At 65.0% G+C, this 17,891-nt stretch overlaps 1 protein-coding gene across 1 annotated transcript; it reads right to left on the bottom strand.

Annotated features, from left to right (window-relative positions):
• ARHGAP27 (Rho GTPase activating protein 27) lies at positions 1-16,611 on the bottom strand. Its single transcript, XM_054176666.1, has 16 exons — positions 15,929-16,611; positions 15,454-15,715; positions 9,777-10,247; positions 8,362-8,574; positions 7,696-7,806; positions 7,529-7,596; positions 7,335-7,422; positions 4,902-5,006; positions 4,145-4,243; positions 3,962-4,052; positions 3,652-3,777; positions 2,197-2,295; positions 1,846-1,923; positions 1,582-1,716; positions 699-804; positions 1-181 (listed from the first exon to the last, which is right to left on the bottom strand). The coding sequence occupies exons 1-16, from the start codon at positions 16,402-16,404 to the stop codon at positions 4-6; spliced, it is 2,706 nt and encodes a 901-aa protein (XP_054032641.1). The 5' UTR covers positions 16,405-16,611; the 3' UTR covers positions 1-3.
• Positions 16,612-17,891: the final 1,280 nt, after the last annotated feature.

Here is a 17,891-nt window from a genome sequence, read left to right as displayed (position 1 = left end):
GCTTTAGCCATCGGGGAAGATGTAGCTGTAGTGGTTGAGGATGTGCTCCACCACCTGGTTCTGGAAGACCATGTGCATGGCCATGCTGGCCTCCTCGCCCGCCGGGCGCAGCAGCGTGGGGCCGAAGACGATGGCGACGCTCTGCACCGACATGCGGTTCTCCTCCCGGTGCTCCACCACCCTGAGGGGACAGGCAGGGGTCACCTATGGGGATGGGGCTCCTCTGCCACGGGGACAAGGCTGAGAGAGTTGGGGCTGTGCAGGCTGGAGAGGAGAAGGCTCCCAGCAGACCTAATTGTGGCCTTGCAGGATCTGCAGGGGGCTCCAAGAAAGCTGGGGAGGGACTTTTGAGGGTGTCAGGGAGGGACAGGGCTGGAGGGGATGGAGCAGATTGGATGTTAGGAAGAAGTTGTTCCCCATGAGGGTGGTGAGAGCCTGGCACAGGCTGCCCAGGGAGGTGGTGGAAGCCTCCTGCCTGGAGGTGTTTGCAGCCGGGCTGGAGGTGGCTGTGAGCAACCTGCTGTGGTGTGAGGTGTCCCTGCCCATGGCAGGGGGTTGGGGCTGGCTGAGCCTTGAGCTCCCTTCCAACCCTGACAACTCTGTGATGCTGTGGTGTCACCCAGCATGTCCCCACAGGTAGGGCCTGTCCCCTGTCCTGCCACAGAGTTGGGTTTGGGGGGCCCTGAGATGAGTGTCACCTGCAGAGGTGGCGGAAAAGGACCTTCATGGTGTCGTGGTGCGCGGGCGGCAGGGACCCCACCAGCTCACGGACACACCGGCCCCGGCGGCTCGGCTCCTGCGTCTCTGGGGGGGAGGCAGCAGATGGTGGCTGCTGGCTGCAGCAGAGGGAGCAGCTATCCTTGTCCCCACCCTCATCACCATCCTCCTCCTCATGACCACCCTATCACTGTCCCCACCCTCATTCCCATCCCTGTTCCTGTCCCATCCATGTCCTCATCCCCATCCTTGTCCCCATTCCATCCCATCCCAACTCATCCCCATCCCCATTCACATCCCCCTCCCCATCCAGTTCCTGTCCCTGTTCCCATCTTTGACCCCATCCCTATTCCTGTCCCCATCCCTGTTTCCCATCTCCATCCCTACCATACCCCCAACCCATTCCCTGTTCCCTTCTCCATCCCATCCCATCCCATCCCATCCCATCCCATCCCTATCATATCCCCAACCCATTCCCTGTTCCCTTCCCCATCCCATCCCATCCCATCCCATCCCATCCCATCCCATCCCATCCCATCCCATCCCATCCCATCCCTATCATATCCCAAACCATTCCCTGTTCCCTTCCCCATCCCATCCCATCCCAACCCTATCATATCCCCAACCCATTCCCTGTTCTCTTCCCCATCCCACCCCATCCCATCCCATCCCATCCCATCCCATCCCATCCCATCCCATCCCATTCCTACCCTATCATGTCCCCAACCCATCCCCTGTTCCCTTCCCCACCCCATCCCATCCCATTCCATCCCTACCATATCCCCAACCCTTTCCCTGTTCCCTTCCCCATCCCACCCCATCCCACCCCTCCCCAGCCCACCCAGTGCCGTGCCCAGGGCTCACTGATGGCAGCTATGAAGCTGTCGAAGTGGCTGAAGGGGACCAGGGGCTCCGGCAGCTCCCTGAAGAAGAGCTTCAGCGCCCCGGTGACCACGTGGATGTCCTCCCAGCGCCCATCATCCAGGTCCAGCTGCTCGTCTGCAGGGCCAGGCCAGCACCTCAGGAGGGTCTCAGAGCCCCAGGGAGGGGCAAGGGTCCCTCTACCACCCTGCCCTCGGGGGGGTTATGTCCTCTTTGCCCCCCTGCTGCCGCCAGAGGTGACCTTACCGTGCTCCACCTTGTAGCGCAGCTTCTGGACGGTGGCCAGGTTGCCGCTGACCCGGTACAGACCATCGATGTCCAGGCCTGGCAGGGGATGGTTGTGGAGATGGGGAGAAAGCCCCTGGCTGACCACGACCCCCGCCCCCCCCCCCCAGCCACCAGCAAGGGTGCTGAAGGCACCCACAGGTCCCCACACGTCCCCTGCAAGACGGCCCCAGCCGGGTGGCACAGGGTGACAGTGCCTGGCGTGGCAGCCAGCATCAGAATTCCAGGGAAACCCAACCATCAAACCCAGGCTTTCCTCAAAGCTCTCCCCCTGCAGGTGCCCCCCCAGGCTGCCCCTGCCCCCAGGGGTACCTCTCCTCTCCACGGTCTGGATGCACTGGAGGACGAAGCGCGGCACCGTCCCTCGCTCCCTCTCGCACAGCACCGGCAGGGAGCACCCAAAGACCTGATCTGGAAAACCAGAGGGGGCTTCAGCACGGCCAGGGGACAGCCAGGGGACAGCCAGGGGATGCCTGCCGGGGGCTCCACGGCTGGAGACCTCGTGGAGGGTCCCATCCCATCCCAGTGTGACACTGAGATGGCCAGAGGGGAGGGCACCTGCTCGAGGCTGTCACCGAGAGCCTGGGTAGAGTGCCATGTGGTGCCCCAGCCCTCTGTGCCAGCCCCAGCCTCAGCTGCCCCCAGCGGCCTCCCAGCCTGGGAACAGCTCAGGGGAGCTCAGCACCACCCCCAGGCACTCAGCCTTGATGTAGCCCCATCCTGAACACCCACTCTTGATGCAGCCACCCCCCAGCACTAGCTTGATGTAGAACCATGGTGGTACCCATCCTTGATGTGGCCCCATCCTGGTACCCATCCTTGATGTGGCACCATCCTGGTACCCATCCTTGACATGGCCTTATCCTGGTACCCATCCTTGATGAGGCCCCATGCTGGTACCCATCCTTGATGAGGCCTCATCCTGGTACCCATCCTTGATGAGGCCCCATGCTGGTACCCATCCTTGATGAGGCCTCATCCTGGTACCCATCCTTGATGAGGCCCCATCCTGGTACCCATCCTTGATGTGGCCCCATCCTGGTACCCATCCTTGATGTGGCCCCATCCCAGCATCCCAGCACCCACCCTTGCTGTAGCTCCACCCTGAGCACCTACCCTTGATGTAACCTCATCCTGGTACCCACCTTAGATGTAGCCCCAGCTCAGCCCCAGCCCAGCACCCACCCTTGATGTAGCCCCAGCTAACACCCACCCTTGATGCAGCCCCAGCCCAGCACCCACCCTTGATGTAGCCCCAGCCCAGTACCCACCCTTGATGTAGCCCCAGCTAACACCCACCCTTGATGCAGCCCCAGCCCAGCACCCACCCTTGATGTAGCCCCAGCCCAGTACCCACCCTTGATGTAGCCCCAGCTAACACCCACCCTTGATGCAGCCCCAGCCCAGCACCCACCCTTGATGTAGCCCCAGCCCAGTACCCACCCTTGATGTAGCCCCAGCTCAGCCCCAGCTCAGCACCCACCCTTGATGTAGCCCCAGCCCAGCACCCACCCTTGCTGTAGCTCCACCCTGAGCACCTACCCTTGATGTAACCTCATCCTGGTACCCACCCTAGATGTAGCCCCAGCTCAGCCCCAGCCCAGCACCCACCCCTGATGTAGTCCCAGCTCAGCACCCACCCTTGATGCAGCCCCAGCCCAGTACCCACCCTTGATGTAGCCCCAGCTCAGCCCCAGCCCAGCACCCACCCTTGATGCAGCCCCAGCCCAGCACCCACCCTCGATGCAGCCCCAGCCCAGCACCCACCCTTGATGTATCCTCTCTCCCTGAGGGACTGCAGCGTTGGTCTCCTCTGCAGGAACTTGCGGAGCTTGTTGCGGACTCTGCCTGCGTCGCACTCGCTGCTGGCACTGCCCCCGGCCTGCCCGGCCACTGCCTGCCCGGCCACTGCCTGCCCGGCCACTGCCACAGACAGGGCACACGTCAGGGACTGGGCTCCTCCTGCTGTCTGCCACCACCACAGGGAGCTGGCGACCCCCCAGCGTGCCCCCCCCCCCCCCCAGCTGCCTGGTTTGGGTGGTGCCAGCCCGGTGCCCGTCCCTGTGCCCGGGCTCACCTGCCCGCTTCTCCTCGCCGCCCCACACCTTCTCGCGGGAGCCCAACTCAGCCCCGGCCTCAGCGTCCTCCTCTCCAGGGAGGTCGACAGCCTAGGGAGGGGGCAGAGTGAGACCCCGTGCCCGCTGCCCGGGGGGCGGGGTGCCCGTTCTCAGGGGGCAGGGCGGGCAGGGCGGGCGCTCACCAGCCTGCTGATGCTGTCGGCGATGGCCTTCTGCCAGGCTGCGATGATCTGCTCCGAGTCGTGCTGGATGAGGAACTCGGAGCCCTCCCTCGTCCTCAGCTGCAGGAGCGGAGGGCAGAGGTCAGGGCAGGGCCTTGGGGGTGCCCGAGGCCGGCCACAAGCAGCCGGCTCTGGGGGCCGGGCTGAGGCCAGTGCCCAACTCATCACAGTGCTGAGCCCAGGAGCCGCTGAGCTGAGCTGCAGGGAAGCCTCCTCCCGGTGCAGGGCCCAGGAGTGAGCACACCCTGGGGATGGTGGCTGGCAGCACACAGCCCTCTGCTCCCAGCCTGGCCACAGCCCCCTGCGTGCCCACCCACCCCTTCCCCTCAGCTGGGATCAAACCAGAGAGCCACAGAGCTGTCAGGGCTGGAAGGGAGCTCAAGGCTCAGCCAGCCCCAGCCCCCTGCCATGGGCAGGGACACCTCACACCACAGCAGGTTGCTCACAGCCACCTCCAGCCTGGCTGCAAACACCTCCAGGCAGGAGGCTTCCACCACCTCCCTGGGCAGCCTGTGCCAGGCTCTCACCACCCTCCTGGGGAACAACTTCTTCCTCACAGCCAATCTCAATCTCCCCACTTCTGGTTCTGCTCCATCCCCCCCAGTCCTGTCACTCCCTGACAGCCTAAAACGGGCAGGTGCTGGCACCACCCCCACCCCCTGGGCCACATGTGGAGCCCAGTGTGTGCCTGGTGCCCCTGTCCCTGTGCCCAGCCCACCTCCAGGACGTGCTTCTTGCTGGACTTCTCCCTGCTGGCCCACGCCAGGCTGGCACCGCTCAGCTCCACTGTGTGCTCAGGGGTGGTCAGGCTGCTGGGCTGCCTCTGCAGGGGCAAAGGCACAAGGCTGGCACCTGCCCAGAGGGGACAGGGAGCACAGACTGGGGGCTTTCCCCCTCCAGAAAGGCAAGGGTGACAAAACAGGGACAGCCCTGTCCCCTGCCATGGCACTGGGACCTCTCTGTGGGACCAGGGCATGGTGCTGCTGTGGGTTGAGTGTTGTGGCCACCAGCACAGGGACATCCTCGTGGGACATCCCCAGCCCTGCCCTGGGACCCCAGAGATCTTCAGCTTCAGGGTCCCTCTGGGTGACAGAGAACCACAGAACTGCTTAGGCTGGAAAAGGCCTTGAGGGTCATCAACCCCAGCCAGCACCATGGCCCTCAGCACCACATCCCCACAGCCTGGAAACCCCTCCAGGCATGGGGACTGCACCACTGCCCTGGGCAGCCTGGGCCAGGCCTTGACAACCCTCAAGGGGAAGAAACTGTTCCTCATGGCCAACCTGGACCTCCCCTGGGGTAACTTGAGGCTGCTTCCTCTTGTCCTCTCACTTGTTAGCACTGAGAGACCAACCCCCAGCTCCCTGCAGCCTCCTCTCAGGGAGCTGTAGAGTGCAATGAGGTCTCCCTCAGCCTCCTCTTCTCCACACTCAACCCCCCCAGCTGCTCCTCCCCAGCCCTGCTCTCCAGACCCTTCCCCAGCTTGGTTTCCCTTCCCTGCCCTCTCCAGCCCCTGAATGTCCTTCTTGGAGTGAGGAGCCCAGAACTGACCCCAGGATTCCAGCTGTGGCCTCCCCAGTGCCCAGCCCAGGGGCACAATCCCTGCCCTGCTGCTGCTGCCCACAGCATTGCTGCCCCAGCCCAGGCTGCTGGAGGCCTTCTTGGCCCCCTGGGCACTGCTGCCTCAGCTCCAGCACCCCCAGGGCCTTTTCCCAGGCACTTTCCAGCCACTCTGCCCCCAGCCTGGAGCATTCCTGGGCTTGCTGTGACCCAGGTGCAGGACCCAGCCCTTGGCTGTGCTGAACCTCATCCCTTTGGCCCTTGCCCATGGCTCCAGCCTGGCCAAGTCCCCCTGCAGAGCCTCCTGACCCTCCCCCAGCCCCACACTCCTGCCCAGCTTGGTGTCATCTGCAAACTCACTGAGGGGGCCCTGATCCCCTTACCCAGGTGATTGATGCAGGCATTGAAGGACCCTGAGTGGCTGTCCCCAAGGGGTGGACAGTCCCCAGGGGGCTGACATTCCCCTGGGGCTTTCCCAGCTGCAGTGCCTCAACCTCCCTTGCTCTCCCCATGCCCTGGGTTTGGAGGGCCCCTCCCCCAGCCCCCTTCCAGCCCTCTCCTCCAGGAGGCTGCCCCCAGACAGAGCCCTGCACCCACTTCCTGGCAGCGGTGCCAGCACTGTGTCCCCCCCGGGGGTGGCTCTGTCCCCTCTCCTTCCCCTGCTGCTGTCACCACAGGATGTTGCAAGACCCATGGCAGCTTCTGCATCTGGGCAGAGGGGGCTGGGTGCTGGGGGGGCTGGGTGCTGGGGGGGCTGGGTGCAAGTGGGTGCTGGGGGGTGGTGGTTTCCACATCCTTCCCACTCACCCCAACACCCTGACACTGGCTCAGGTCCTACACAGGAGGTGTGGAGCACACCTGCTGGGGCATGGGCACCCAGACCAGCACTGGGCCTGAGTGCTGACCCTGTCCTGTGGGGGCTGGCTCCATCCTACAGGTGCTGGCTCCATCCCATGGGTGCTGACCCCAGCCCATGGGTGCTGATCCCCTCTCACAGGTGCTGGCTCCATCCCATGGGTGTTGGACCCATTCCATGGCTCCTGAGCCCATCCTGTGGGTCCTTGCCCCATCCTGTGTGTGCTGGCCCCAGCCCATGTATCCTGGCTCTGTCCCAAGGATGCTGAGCCCACCCCATGGGTGCTGAATCCACCCCACAGGTGCTGGACCCATGCCACAGATTCTGAACCTATCCCACAGGTGCTGACCCCAGCCCAGGGGTGCTGACCCCAGCCCATGGGTGCTGACCCCAGCCCAGGGGTGCTGATCTCACCCCATAGATGCTGACCTCAGCCCAGGGGTGCTGACCCCAGCCCAGGGGTGCTGATCTCACCCCATAGATGCTGACCTCAGCCCAGGGGTGCTGACCCCAGCCCAGGGTTGCTGACCCCATCCCATGGGTGCTGCCCCCATCCCATGGGTGCTGCCCCCAGCCCAGGGGTGCTGACCCCAGCCCATGGGTGCTGACCCCAGCCCTGGGGTGCTGATCTCACTCCATAGATGCTGGTCCCAGCCCAGGGGTGCTGACCCCAGCCCATGGGTGCTGCCCCCAGCCCAGGGGTGCTGCCCCCAGCGAGGCCGTGGGGGCTCTCACCAAGGCAGCAGCTGCTGAGTGCTTGGAGTCCTTGAAGAAGGTCAGGATCCTGCCCTCCAGCACGGTCCAGGAGGAGCTCCAGTTCTTCCTGGGGAGCAGAGGGGGGGTCACAGAGGGGGACAGCACTGCCGCTGTGCCCTCTGTGCCCCCGGGGCTGCCCTCTGCGGGGGGGGGGGGCAGCAGGCTGTGCTTACCGGAGCCTCTTCCCCCTGTCCATGGTCCTGGTGCGGTTCAGCACCCCTGCCTTCTCCAGGCTCCTCAGCTGCGGGGCAAGGCGTGGGGAGGGGGGGGCTGAGCTCTGCCCCCTGCCCTCCCTGCTGCCGGGGTGGGGGAGCTGCCCTCCCCCGGGGTGGGTGCTCACCTTCTCCTCCCTGAGCCCCGGGGCTGGTGGCACGGGGCTGTGCCAGGCCCAGAGGCCGCTGTCCTGGCTGGAGCCGCTGCTGGCCCGCTCCTGGCGGCCTCCTGCTGGCACCTGGGCAGGGGCAGCGGGAGTGGGTGATGCCCGAGGTGCCCCTGCCGGGTGGGGGCTGGGCTCTGCACCCCCTGTACCCCACAGTCCCTGCCTGCTGCTGCTGGGGTGCTGTGAGGATGCTCATGGACCAGGCAGACATCCCTGTCCCCACCTTGGTCCCTGTCCATACCCCACTGCTGTCCCTGTCCCTGTCATCATCTCCAGCATGGCTCCCACCCACCTCCATCTCCCTGTCCACATCCCATCCACCTCCATCTCCCTGTCCACATCCCACCCACCTCCATCTCCCTGTCCACATCCCATCCATCTCCATCTCCTGTCCCATCCACATCCCCATCCTGTCCCCATCTCCCTCCCTGTCCCTCTTCCTAGCCCTGTCCCCATCTTCATCTCCATCTCCACCTCCACCTTCATGTCCATTTCCACTTCCATCATCTCAATCTCCCTCTCCACTGTCATCTCCATCTCCATCTTCATCTCCATCACCATTCTCATCCCTTTCCCCATCCTCCTTCCCACCCCCCTCCCCATCCCCTCCCCATCCTGTCCCCGTACCGTGTCAGAGGTGAAGTGCTCAGGGTAGAACACAGCTCCCTCGGGGTGGCTGTGCCTGTACCAGCCCTGGGGGGAGCCCAGCTCCTCAGGGTGCCTCGGGGACAGAGAGAGAGTGGCTCCATGATCATAGGAGCCCATGGGGGAGTAGTCCTCAGGATAAGCCTCCAGCTCATCTGGAGACAGGTTGGGGTAGTCTGCTTCTGGAGTTGGTGGCTGGAGAGAAGAGTCAGGTCAAGATCTTGTGTCCCACCAAGAGCAGCCACATGCTGGAGCCATGGCCAGCCCAGATGGGGGCTGCTCCAGCTCCATCATCTTCATCTCTATTCCCACCACTGTCTCCATCTCTGTCTCTGTCCTTATCTCCATCCTTATCCTCATCTCTCTCTCTTTATCTCTCTCTCTCATCTCTATCTCTCTCTGTCTCCATCTCCAAGCCCATCCTCATTCCCATTCTCATCCCAATCTCCATCTTTGCCTCCATTTCTATCTCTATCCTCATCTCCCATCTCTGTCCTCATTCCCATTCCTGTCTCCATCCCTGCCTCTGTCTCTGTTTCCATCTTTGTCTCCACCTCATCATCTCCATCTCCACCTTTGTCTCCGTCTTCATCTCCATCACTGTTCTTATCCCTTTCCTTATCTCTGTCTCTATCTCTATCTCCATCTGTCCCTATCTCTGTCTCTACCTATCTCTCTTTATATCTGTATCTCTATCTCTGCCTCTACCTATCTCTCTCTCTTTATATCTCTATCTCTTTATATCTCTCTCTTTCTACCTCTACCTCTATCTCTACTTCTATCTCTATCTCTACCTCTCTATCTCTATCTACCTCTATCTCCATCTCTACCTCTATCTCCATCTCTACCTCTATCTCTGTCTCCACCTCTACCTCTATCTCTCTATCTCTATCTCTACCTCTATCTCCATCTCTACCTCTATCTCTGTCTCCACCTCTACCTCTATCTCTCTATCTCTATCTCTACCTCTATCTCCATCTCTACCTCTATCTCTACCTCTATCTCTCCATCTCCATCTCCATCTCCAACTCTATCTCTACCTCTACCTCTACCTCTACCTCTATCTCTACCTATCTCCACCTCTACCTCTATCTCTCTATCTCTATCTCCCTCTATCTCTACCTCTATCTCTATCTCTACCTCTGTCTCTACCTCTATCTCTACCTCTACCTATCTCTCTTTATATCTCTATGCCTATCTTTATCTCTCTGTATCTTTATCTCCATCTCATCTCCATCCCCATCCCACCCCCACCCCTACTCCCACCTCCACCTCCATCCCCATCCCCATCCCCATCCCCATCCCCATCCCCATCCCCATCCCCCTCTCCACCCCCACCCCCATCCCCATCCCCCTCCCTATCTCCACCCCCTGCCCTGTCCCCTCTGTGTTCTCACCCTGTGCTCCCCGGCCCCCTCTGGCGCCCCCCCGGGGTGCATGTCCCGGGTGCTGGTGGCGCTGGGGGGGTCCCAGGAGGTCTCCCCTGTCAGGGGGTTGTAGAAGAAGGGCTGCCCGCTGCCTTCGTCCACGTACTGGTCCCAGTCGGGGAACTGGGGGCTGTGGGCGGGCGAGGAGGCGGCCGAGGGGGGAGGGCTCCCTCCGGCCTCTGCCCGCCCAAAGGGGCAGTCCCAGGTGGTCTCTCCCGTCCCTGGGTTGTAGTAGAACAGGAGCCCACTCTCCGTGTCCCTGTGGGTCTCCCACTCTGCCGCCCAGGCGCCGGCGTCCTGCGGGGCCGAGCCGCTGGAGCCGGCAGCGGCAGCAGCGGCAGCGGCAGCGGCAGCAGCGGCAGCGGCAGCAGCAGCTTCTTCCTGCAGCTCCTGCAGGTTGAGGTAGATTGGCGCTGGGGGCTCCTCTGGCTCCGGCCCTGCCTGGGGGACACGAGAGGCTCACTGGGTGCTGCTCAGCCAGCCCCGGGGCAGGGCTGCTGCGGCTGCTGGTCCTGGCATGGCCCCCTCACGGTGCCCGGGCTGGTGGGTGGGTGAGGGGCTGAGGAGCTGCAGCCTGCCCTGCCCTGCCATCCCCTCTCCTGCCCGGGTGCCCAGCGGGCACCTCAGACAGCCTCTCACGTGGGACAGCAGCTGCAAGGGGGTGCAGATGGCCAGGGGGAGGAGGAGGGCACCCACAGCACCCACGCTGGGGCAGGGAGCACCCAGCTGGCAGAGGGGGCACATGGAGAGAGGTTGAATTGGGGCATCATGGCCCTGGTGTCAGCACCCAAGCCACCACCACCCAGGTCACCTGCAGCCAGGGCACCAGCACCCAGCACCTGCACCCACGGCATCTGCACCCACATGATCTGCACTCCCATCAGCAGCACCCACAGGCCTGGCAGCAGCACCCACAGCATTGGCATCAGCACCCACAGGCCTGGCAGCAGCACCCACAGGCCTGGCAGCAGCACCCACAGGCCTGGCATCAGCACCCACAGAACTGGCATCAGCACCCACAGCACTGCCATCAGCACCCAGCACTTGCACCCATGACACCTGCACCCACATCATTGGCACCCAAACCACCTCCCCTCAACATCTGCAGCCCCAACCTCTGTGCCCACCTGCCTGCGATCAGCACCCTGCACACAGCACCCTGGGACACCTCTGACACCCACATCCACTGCACCCCCACATCCACTGCACCCCCAGCCTCTGTGCTCACATTGACAGCACCCAGCCCACCAGCAGCACCCAGACCATCAGCACCCAGCCCACCAGCAGCACCCAGCCTATCAGCACCCAGCCCACCCCTAGCACCCAGTCCATCAGCACCCAGCCCAGCAGCAGCACCCAGTCCATCAGCACCCAGCCCACCAGCACCCAGCCCACCAGCACCCAGCCCACCCCTAGCACCCAGTCCATCAGCACCCAGCCCACCAGCAGCACCCAGACCATCAGCGCCCAGCCCACCAGCAGCACCCAGACCATCAGCACCCAGTCCACCCCTAGCACCCAGTCCATCAGCACCCAGCCCAGCAGCAGCACCCAGTCCATCAGCACCCAGCCCACCAGCACCCAGCCCACCAGCACCCAGCCCACCCCTAGCACCCAGTCCATCAGCACCCAGCCCACCAGCAGCACCCAGCCCACCAGCACCCAGCCCACCCCTAGCACCCAGTCCATCAGCACCCAGCCCACCAGCAGCACCCAGTCCAGCAGCACCCAGCCCACCAGCAGCACCCAGCCTATCAGCACCCAGCCCACCAGCAGCACCCAGTCCATCAGCACCCAGCCCACCCCTAGCACCCAGTCCATCAGCACCCAGCCCACCAGCAGCACCCAGCCCACCACTAGCACCCAGCCCACCAGCACCCAGCCCACCACTAGCACCCAGCCCATCAGCACCCAGCCCACCAGCACCCAGCCCACCACTAGCACCCAGCCCATCAGCACCCAGCCCATCAGCACCCAGCCCACCAGCACCCAGTCCACCATTAGCACCCAGCCCATCAGCAGCACCCAGTCCAGCAGCACCCAGCCCACCACCAGCACCCACCTATCAGCACCCAGCCCACCACCAGCACCCAGCCCACCACCAGCACCCAGCCCATCAGCACCCAGCCCACCAGCACCCAGCCCACCACTAGCACCCAGCCCACCAGCACCCAGCTCACCAGCCCTCAGCCCATCAGCCCTCAGCCCACCAGCAGCCCCCTCAGTGCCAGTCTGCACAGCGCCCCCTGCACCCTGACCCCCCTCTGCTGCCCACAGCCCCATTGCCACAGCCCCAAGGAGAGCTCTGAGCACCCCGGGGGCAGCCTCCTGTCTGCCCCACCCCGTCAGGGGCTGCCGTGGGGGAGGGACACATCCCCTGGGGCTGGCTGACCAAGGGCTGGGTGGCTGCCGGTGGGGAGTGCCCTCCTGGCACCTTTGATCTCCCTCCCCAGCTTTACAGCCCTTGAGCCTCCCTCCAACAGCCTCAGGGACAAAGGTCCCCACTGCCCCTCCTGTCGCCACGGGGAGGGGGAGAACAGTGGCTGAAGTGTCCCTGGGGACACCCCGGATGGAGGGGGACAGCAGGCTGAGGGGCCCCAGGGACACTTTGTCACCTGCCCCCCGCTGCTGCCACCCTACCACCCCCCTGCTGCCACCCTACCACCCCCCTGCTGCCACCTTACCACCCCCTGCCAGGGTGAGCAGGGCCAGAAACACTGCACAAGAGGTCACCTTCCCCTTGGGGACAAGGGACAGGGGGTGACAACAGAGAACCCCCAGCACAGAGCCCCCCCAGCACCTCCCCTCCCCCCAGGGATGCATCCCCGGAGGTTCCTCTCCCCTGGGGGGGGCTGGGTGCCCCTCACTGCTCTGGGAAGTGCCCGGTGCCACCTCCAGAGGGGAGGGGGCTTGGAGGGAGAGGGTGACCCCACAGCACCTTCCCCTCCACCCCACGTCCGGGGGCACCCATGGGTGCTGCCTACCTTCCCCAAGCGCAGCAGCCGCGACACCCTGCTGCGGGAGCGCCGCGGAGCGCCCGCCACGCGCTCCCCCATGGCGGGGGGCACCCAGAGGCTCTGCTCAGGCCGGTGGTGCCCTGTGCTGGGCACCCAGGGCTGGGGGGGCACCCGGGGGGGGGGCACCCGGAGGCTCCAGTCGGGCAGACAGTGCCCTGCGCTGGGCCCCGCAGTGCTTCCTGCCGGGGCTCGGGCAGCGGAAGAGCCTCCTGGGAGGGCGGAATCGGCTGCGCCTGGGGGTGGCACCCCACCACCCACCCCACCACCCACCCTGGCACCCCACCACCCACCCTGGCACCCACCCCATCACCCCATCACCCACCCTGGCACCCACCCCATCACCCACCCTGGCACCCACCCCATCACCCCATCACCCACCCCACCACCCACCCCATCACCCACCCTGGCACCCACCCCATCACCCACCCTGGCACCCCATCAACCACCCTGGCACCCTGGCACCCCGTCACCCACACTGTCACCCCATCACTCACACTGACACTTTGGCACCCACCCTGGCACCCCACCACCCACCCTGGCACCCACCCCATCACCCCATCACCCACCCCACCACCCACCCCATCACCCACCCTGGCACCCCATCAACCACCCTGGCACCCCGTCACCCACACTGTCGCCCCATCACTCACACTGTCACTTTGGCACCCACCCTGGCACCCCATCACCCACCCCATCACCCACCCTGGCACCCCGTCACCCACACTGTCGCCCCATCACTCACACTGACACTTTGGCACCCACCCTGGCACCCCATCACCCACCCCATCACCCACCCTGGCACCTTGGCACCCACACTGTCACCTTGGCACACACCCTGACACCCCATCACCCACACTGTCACCTTGTCACCCACACTGTCACCCCATCACCCACCCTGTCACCCCAGCAGCCAGGGTGGTGCACGAACACCGTGGCCAGGATGAGGCCACTGCAGCTCTGCCACTGCTGACACCGGTTGGGTTTGAAGCCAGTTGGGTTTGGGAGTGGTTCAGTTTGGTGCCATTTGGGTTTGGGGCTGGTTTGGTTTGGTGCTGATTGGGTTTGGGGCTGGATGGGTTTGGGGATGTTTGGGTTTGGTGCTGATTGGGTTTGGTGCTGGTTAGGTTTGGGGCTGGTTTGGTTTGGGTCTGGTTAGGTTTGGTGCTGGTTAGGTTTGGGGCTGGTTAGGTTTGGGTCTGGTTTGGTTTGGGGCTGGTTGGGTTTGGGTCTGGTTGGGTTTGGGGCTGCTTTGGTTTGGGTCTGGTTGGGTTTGGGTCTGGTTAGGTTTGGGTCTGGTTTGGTTTGGGTCTGGTTAGGTTTGGTGCTGGTTAGGTTTGGGGCTGGTTTGGTTTGGGTCTGGTTGGGTTTGGGGCTGGTTGGGTTTGGGGCTGGTTAGGTTTGGGTCTGGTTTGGTTTGGGTCTGGTTGGGTTTGGGTCTGGTTAGGTTTGGGGCTGGTTTGGTTTGGGGCTGGTTGGGCTTGGGCAGGGGAAGGGTGAAGCTCTGGTGCTGGCACTGGGGCTGGGGCCCACACTGAGACTTCCTGGGGAGGGGGTGGGGGGTCAGAGACTTTGGGTGTCCAAAGAGCACTGGGGGTTAACCTGGCACAGCCAAGGTCACAGGGTCACCATGTCCCCACCCCCCCATCCCCTTTCTCTTAGCAAAACGCCCCCTGGGGGGCACCACCCCTCGAGCTCCCCTGGGAGCAGGGTTGCCAGGGCTGGCTGTGCTGTGGGCACCTAGGGTTACCCCAAAGGGAGGTGCTGGGGTGGGGAGGGGACAAGGACCGGGGAGCCCCCCCTCTGCTGTCACCATCACCCCTCTGTGCCCCACCCCCTGCGCTGGTGGCAGTCAAGCAGCCAGGGGACAACCCCCACCCTTGGGTGCCCCCCACAAGAGGGGTGCAGCGAGCAGCCCTGGGGGGACGCTGGGAAGGGGCCCTTGCTACTTACTGGTGCGGGGTGAGCCTGGGGTTGGGGGTGCAGGGGGGTGCCCACCGCAGCCGGGGTGCACCCAGCACCCACCTTCGGCCCCGGGTGCCGTGCCCAGGTGACACCCGCCCCAGGGAGGAGCTGCTCCGCTTCCCGGTTAACCCTTTCTGCCTCCACTCACCCTGCAGCTCGGCTGGCACTGGGTGTGGGACCCCCTCAGACAGCCCTGGGTGGCACCGACCCCCCCCCAGACCGTGGGCATCGCTGGGGTCTGCACCCTGCTGAGAAGCTTCTGGGGAGGGGGAGGGGTGGGGGCTGGGAGCCCTCGGGGCTGGGGAAACTGAGGTAGGGTGCAGGGAAGCTGAACAAGGAAGGTGCTCAGGGTGGGGACAGGGGATGGGGGTCACTCATCCTCTCCCCCCCCCCAGGTGGTAATTGCTGGTATGGGGGTGGGAGTGCCATGGGGGGTTTGCCCCATGGGGTCGGCTTGAGGGGGAACACGGAGGTCCTGGTGGTGGCAGCAGTGCCAGGGGGTGCCTGGGTGCCACCTCACCCTGTACCGGGGATCACAGGGCAGTGCCAGGGGGAACACAGGGCACTGAATCAGCCGGGGGACGCAGTCCTGCCCCCTGCTCCCGCCCCCAACGCCCCCCCGCTCCGCGGCGCTGCCTTCCGGGACAGCGGGGGGGATGGCACCGTACCTGAGCCGCATGGCCGGACCCCGGCCACCTCCTGCCCGCGTCCCTGTCCTGCCCAGGCGCGCAGAGAGTCTCGGAGCGGCTCTTGCCAAGCGGGCGAGCATGTCCTGGGGGGTCCCCACACCCCCCCGTGCTGGTGGCACCGTGCGGTGCCGGCGTCACCCCCGCCAGGTCATCCAGGGAGTGTGAGGGTCGCACGGACTCGGCGGGGTGGGAGCTCGGTCCCGGGGGGACCCGAAAAGAGCTGAGTGCTGGTGGCGAGTCCCTAGTGGGCACCGAGTCCCTCGTGGGCACCAAGTCCTTCCTGGGCACCGAGTCCCTTCTGAGCACCGACTCCCCTCTGGGCACTGAGTCCTTCCTGGGCACTGAGTCCCTTCTGAGCACCGAGTCCCCTCTGGGCACCGAATCCCCTCTGGGCACGGAGTCCTTCCTGGGCACGGAGTCCTTCCTGGGCACTGAGTCCCTTCTGAGCACCGACTCCCCTCTGGGCACCGAGTCCCCTCTGGGCACGGAGTCCTTCCTGGGTACCGAGTCCTTCCTGGGCACTGAGTCCCTTCTGAGCACCGACTCCCCTCTGGGCACCGAGTCCCCTCTGGGCACCGCGCATCCTCCGGCCGGCTCCTTGCCCTCGGTGGCACCGACGAAGCGATACTCGTAGGCCGGCGGCTGCTGGGGGGTGAGCGGTGCCGGCTCCGTCCCAGCGTGTGCCAGCGGCGGGGGGTCCAGCGCGGCCGGGGTGGCGATGGGGGGCAGCTCCTTGACGTACTGGGCAGGGATGTAGAAGGGGCGAGTGTCGCCGCTCCTCTTGACGTGCCACCAGTGGTGGTTGGTTCTCTTCAGCAGCACGTAGCGCTCGTTGGGCTTGATGGAGACCAAGGTGCCGTCCTTGGCTCGGTACTCGAAGCCGTACTCCACCAGCACCAACGCCTCCTCCGCCGGCACCGCCGCCTCCATGGCTGCCTGGCACCGCTGCCTGCAGGAGATGGGGTGGGCAAGGGGCTGAGGGCACCTCCCAGCCCCCCACCCCCTCCACTGCGGGGCGAGCGGAGCCCCTGGGGGAGGTGAATTCGGGGATCTCCGTCGAGCTCCAGCCCCATGCGGAGCTTCCTTGAACCGCCCAAACCCGCCTGAAACAGCCCCGGGGGCCCCGCCGCGGTCCCGGGACCCCAGAATCCCAGGGCGGAGGGGGTCGGAAGGGACCCCTGGAGATCAACCCAGTCCGCCCCCGCTGCCAGCGCAGGATCCCCCGGGGCAGGCCACGCAGGAAGGCGTCCGGGCGGGCTGGGACAGTCCCGAGGTGAGTCTCCAGGTCTCTGTCCTCGCCGCACCGGCCTCAAGCCCCCGAGCACGCAAGCCCCAAGGGCCGGAGCCGCCGAGCCCCCCCCGAGCTCACCTGCCGGCGGTGCTGGGGCGCCGCGGGGGCTGCGGGGCGCTCGGCGGCGGCCCCGCTCCTGCCCGCCCTGGGCTGGTCCCGACTCGCCCCTGGTTTCCTGCCGACGCCTCGCCGAGACACGGGGCCCGGCTGCTGCTGCTGGGTGCCCGGGCCCCCGGCTGCGGCGCCGGGGCGCTGGTGGGGGCCCCGCCGCTTCCCTCCCCTGGGCTGGGAGGGAAGGGACGATGGCGGAGGGGACCTGCTGCCGCCCGGCCGAGGAAACGGCGCCTCGGGAGGTTCCTGCCGCAGGAAGGGCCCTGCCCCGCCGCTGAGCCGGGATCTGCCGCCGCTGCCGGATCCGGCACGGCCCCCCCAGGCAGGGGGATGGGATCCCCGTTAGGGGGTTCCCATGGGAGTTGTCTTCACCTGGATTTTGTCGTGTCCCCCCCCGGGAGTTCTGCTGTGGTCCCTGTGGTGGTGAGTGCAGCCCAAACACTCCCAGCACCAGGAGCAACTGGAGATACCAACTGGGGATACCAGCGGTGTGGAGGAGCAGATGGAAGGAAAATGGGGAAGGGTCCTCCAACCACCCTGCAATTCCCCAAAGGATGGGCCAGGAGGATGGAAGATGGGCAGGAGATGGAGGATGGCCAGGAGGGTGAAGGACAGGCAGGGAGGACAGAGAATGAGTAGGGCTGGATGGGCAGGGGGACAGAGGATAGGCAGGAGAATGGAAGACAGAGGATGGCCAGGAGGATGGAGGATGAGCAGGAGGCTGGAAGACAGGAGGATAGAGGAGAGAGTATGGCCAGCAGCATCCCCATCCCATCCCCACCCCTCCTGGCAGGGAGGTGCAGCACCAGGCTGTGGCTGAGGAGAAGCAAAGCCCCAGACGACTTCACTCATCGTTAAATAAACTTTAATGATCTTCGCACGGGGAGGGGGAAAGGGACAATAAAATCTCTGGGAGGGTTAAGAGCAGCAGGCAGGGAGGAGCGGCCTGGAGCTTCTCTGCCCTCTCTCCCTGGAGGCCAGGGTGAGGGAGGGGTGGGTGGGTGAGGGGTGGGCT

The sequence above is a fragment of the Dryobates pubescens genome, chromosome 36, assembly GCF_014839835.1.
Source record: "Dryobates pubescens isolate bDryPub1 chromosome 36, bDryPub1.pri, whole genome shotgun sequence".
NCBI classification, from domain to species: domain Eukaryota; kingdom Metazoa; phylum Chordata; class Aves; order Piciformes; family Picidae; genus Dryobates; species Dryobates pubescens.
Note: the sequence above shows the minus strand (reverse complement) of the source record. Positions and strands in the feature narration are given on the sequence as shown.

Coding starts and splice junctions, on each gene's coding strand:
- ARHGAP27 (XM_054176666.1), bottom strand. CDS start 16,404: ATGGAGGCGGCGGTGCCGGCGGAGGAGGCGTTGGTGCTGGTGGAGTAC. Junction 7,807..8,361: donor AGCACTTCACCTCTGACACG/GTACGGGGACAG, acceptor GCCCCTGCCCAG/GTGCCAGCAGGAGGCCGCCA. Junction 805..1,581: donor CAGCTTCATAGCTGCCATCA/GTGAGCCCTGGG, acceptor CCTCCCCCCCAG/AGACGCAGGAGCCGAGCCGC.